The 4,024-nt window shown below is 35.0% G+C and overlaps 1 protein-coding gene across 1 annotated transcript; it reads right to left on the reverse strand.

Annotated features, from left to right (window-relative positions):
* Window positions 1-15: 15 nt before the first annotated feature.
* Window positions 16-1,123, reverse strand: LOC138904001 (myricetin 3-O-methyltransferase 3-like). Its single transcript, XM_070192556.1, has 2 exons — window positions 624-1,123; window positions 16-402 (listed from the first exon to the last, which is right to left on the reverse strand). Exons 1-2 carry the CDS (start codon window positions 1,028-1,030, stop codon window positions 48-50), a joined length of 762 nt encoding a protein of 253 aa, XP_070048657.1. The 5' UTR covers window positions 1,031-1,123; the 3' UTR covers window positions 16-47.
* Between the last annotated feature and the right edge of the window lie 2,901 nt (window positions 1,124-4,024).

A 4,024-nucleotide genomic window follows, 5' to 3' on the forward strand; every position in this document is an offset into this window, starting at 1 on the left:
TTTATACACTTTTTCGGTTGTCAAATATAAATAGTTTCTGGTGCGGGCTAAAAGTGAAAAAAGCCCTTAGTAATTAAGGGAAATAAATTACCTGCATGGTTAGGAGCATCTTTGATGACATGGGGTAGGTCAAAATTAATACCCTTGATATTAGGATACTTGGAAATTATAGAAGCTAATGATACCCCAAGTCCACCTCCCACATCTATGACCTCTTTTACTCCTTGGAAGCCAGTGTAAGACTCAAGAATTCTCTTCATTTCAATGGAAGAGATGTTTTGCATAGCTTTATTGAACACCATATTGAATCTACTATCTTTTCCATGGTATTCAAATGCATGCATTCCATGAGCCTTGTTGAATGGTATTTCACCCTCTAGAATTGCATCTTTCAAATGAATCCTTAACAAGAAGTCAAAATATATCCAATTCAACATAGATCTCGAATCACAAATGAAACAAGGATTTAACTTAAATAGACTAACAATATACAAAAGCTTTACACAATCAATGTATTTTGTCTTCTTGTAGCAAGTATGTGACTTGATAGTACAAAATTCTTATACGTTAGTGTATAGAAGTTAAACTCAATGAACTAAATATGAGAAAATATTAAATTGTACCAGGAATTAACAGCTACTCGATCAGTCGCCAATAGTAAAAAGGAAGCAAAAGATGATCCGTCTTTATCGGATATTAAACTCTTGCTCAAAGGTGTCAAATTGTATGATGTGTGAATTTTTCCATCATCATCCTTGGAAATGTTGGAAGTGAGAAAAGATTGGCTTGCAAGAAACCTTAGAATCCTTTCAAGAACAAGTGGGGCTTTAGGGTTTTTTGTGGGAAGTTGAGATGCAATATCATAGGAGGATAATTGACTATTTGCTTTTGCTATGATCTCAAACAAGCCAAGTTCTATGACAGCTTTCAAAACCATGTTAAGGATTAAACCAGTAGGAAGATGCATAGCCTTCATCATTGAATTTTCCTCTTCATTGGATATAACAATTTTATCCATGGATGAAGCCATGTTTACTTATATTAATAACAATGAGCTAATAACTCAAAGGCGTTCGGTCTGTTTTTTAGCAAAAATGGGGGTAGTATATGAATTTTACTAACACATGTTCTTCATCCAATATATATATAGGGAGTGAAAGTAAACTTTTCCAGTTTCACCAGTTCCCTTCCTAACCTTTTCTGTTTCATCAATTCCATTCCCTTAATGAACTATCTGCCTAATCTTTTTACTAATAAGCCTAATATTAATGAAGGTATATAGTGAGGGGTCTGATTAGGTAGAAGTAACTTTATCTTGTTTTTTATAGGCTGCTAACATGGAGTAATGTAAAAGTAGCACGAACGATTCTCGTTTTTTATTGAGTTTTAATTTGACACAACGCACTAAACTCATCTTGAATCGCTAAGATTAGATGATAGTATTAGCTTTTAAAGATGAGATATTTCTTGTATTTTTGGTTGGATAGGTTTTTGCTTGCATATCTAGTACAATCAAACCTCTATAAAACAGCCTCATTTGTTTCAGATTTTTTTGGCTATTATAGTGAAGTGCTATTATAAAGAACATATATTATAATATAACATAAAAATTGATTCCATAAAAAACTTGACTTTTATAATGAATGATTGTATTCGAAAAGAAACATCGATGACAAAGAGAATATACATATTGTATAGAAGAGGTATGTTATGCATTTACTCATTCATTCAATGCAAAGATTATATTACTAATTTTTGCTTAATATTTTATTGGTATAGCTTATCTTAAGACGGGGTCATTGTTGGCCTGTTTCCCCTAACCCTACAATTTTTCTTGCCGAACCCTCAGGTCTACACGTTTTACCTTCCCTTCCATAATTTACCGTCAACTTCCCTCCAATTTTGCTATAACCTAATTAAAATAGAAAAGGGCCAAAATTGTCCCTAACCTACTCTTGTGGGTTTAAAAATACCATTCGTCTACCTATTTTGTTAAACCTGTCCTCACCATTAAAAATCTGGCTCATTCATGCCCTTATTTCTCACGGACCTTTACTGAATAATTGTCTTTTTGTTATATATGACGTGGCAATTGATTATTGGTCAAAATTAACAATCACACTCTAACCCAGATCTGATATGTAAATAAGCCACCACAATCCATCTTAGTCGTTCCAACCCGTTAAACCCTCTTTAGCCCCTCAAACACCTAATTCCATACCCGACTTATGATCCAATCGTTATTTTGGTTTTATTTGTCAAAAATTTATATTTTTTTTATTAATTTATTATTTAGTACCCTATCCCTTTTTTTGTTCATCTTTCCCAACTTAATCACCGCCAACAGTTTCCCAAAATCTTAAACCAAAAAATCTTTAAAAATATCATTTTGGTAGAAACATAACTTATTAAACCATAAAATCTTAAAATGAACCATTAATTTAATTTCAAAGAATACCAGATTTCACTCAAAAAAATATTAATTTAAAAATTAAATTAAGGCCGAAAAATCTGAGTGTGAGAGGAAGATTCGTGGGTGTTGAAGGGTGAAAATCTTAAAGTTGAAGCCGATGGTGGTCCTCAGTCACCAATGTCGAGTTATTGTACTTTGGCCATGAAGGAGGATGATTAGAGAAAATATAGAGAGGGAGGGTAGGGATCAAAGAGGAGAAGTTGAGAGGTGAATTTAGGGCATTTTAAAACGCGGGTCATAGGTCGAGTATGGATATTTTGGGTCATGGAGTGGGCTAATAGGATGTGGGATGAGGTTTTATTTAAGCCATTAGCAAATTGACACATAATAAGTAATAAAATATTATCTTAATCAAAATAGGGCCGTTAGTTTTTAGGGTATGAGCGGGCCAGAAAGTTGACGTTAGGGGCAATTTGTAACGACCCAACTTGTCGTTTTAAGAATTAACGCCCCGTTCAGTGACTTAAGGTCTTGAGAAACTTCATATTATGTATTATGACGTGTGTGGTCGAGTTTGGTTTCTGGAAGATTCGGAATTCAATTTTTTTTAAAAAATAATTCTCATTTTGAAGCTTAAAATAAAAAGAGTTGAACGGAGTTTGACTTTTGAGCAAACGACTCTGTAATAAAATTTTGATGTTGTTAATAGCTTTGTATGGTGATTTTAGACTTAAGCATGTGTCCGGATTTGGATTTGGAAGTCCGTAGGACAATTCGACGCATATTGGCGAAAGCTAAAAATATTAAGTGGAAAAGGTGTCTTACTTGCACAACACCTACCTTTGAATGGGTATAACTCTCATAATGTGAAGATAGATTCCATGAATTTTTGTCACTAAAGAATAGCCCTTCGAGTCTGATTTCAAACGCATCAAACCATTTGTCATTTGGATATTTTTAGAAGAAGTTATAATCAAATTATTAAAATAAGGCAGGCAGAACAAGAAAAGTTTTGCTAAGGGTTTAAGGCATTAAATCGCACCTCAGATCTCCACTTTTCGCTTGAGTGCCCCAGATGGCTATGGATGAGGGTAACATCATGTAATCATGGTTTCATACTTATATGAAAGTTTGGAAGTGAATTGGGGTCTACATCATAGCAAGGTATCGAAGGAGGGTAAGTTGGAAAACAAGAAATATGGAAAGGATGCAACTGGGGAGCTCGTGTGAACTCGTGCGCCGCGCGGCTTTGAACGAGCCATGACCCCCAGCCATTTCAACAAAACAGCGAAGTATTGCCCCAGCACGTGAACTTGAACGAGAGATCATGCATGTCCGCGCGATGCACGAGGATGGACAAGCTAGGCCTGAAGCCTTTATAAAGAGCATTTCGGTAGCTCACTTCTCCCACTCCTCTTGGCCGATTCTTGGAGCTCCTCTCCACTCTCTCAAGACCCCAACTCCCCTTTTCTTCAAGGTAAGCAATCCCCATTTTTTTGATGAGAAATTTCATCATTTCTACACTAGTATTGATGAAATCTACACATAAAATACTTAGATCTTCAAGAAATATTTTCAAGAACTCAAAGGAGGGTTGTGCAAGATTTCTTC

The sequence above is a fragment of the Nicotiana tomentosiformis genome, unplaced genomic scaffold (assembly GCF_000390325.3).
Source record: "Nicotiana tomentosiformis unplaced genomic scaffold, ASM39032v3 Un00317, whole genome shotgun sequence".
NCBI lineage: Eukaryota > Viridiplantae > Streptophyta > Magnoliopsida > Solanales > Solanaceae > Nicotiana > Nicotiana tomentosiformis.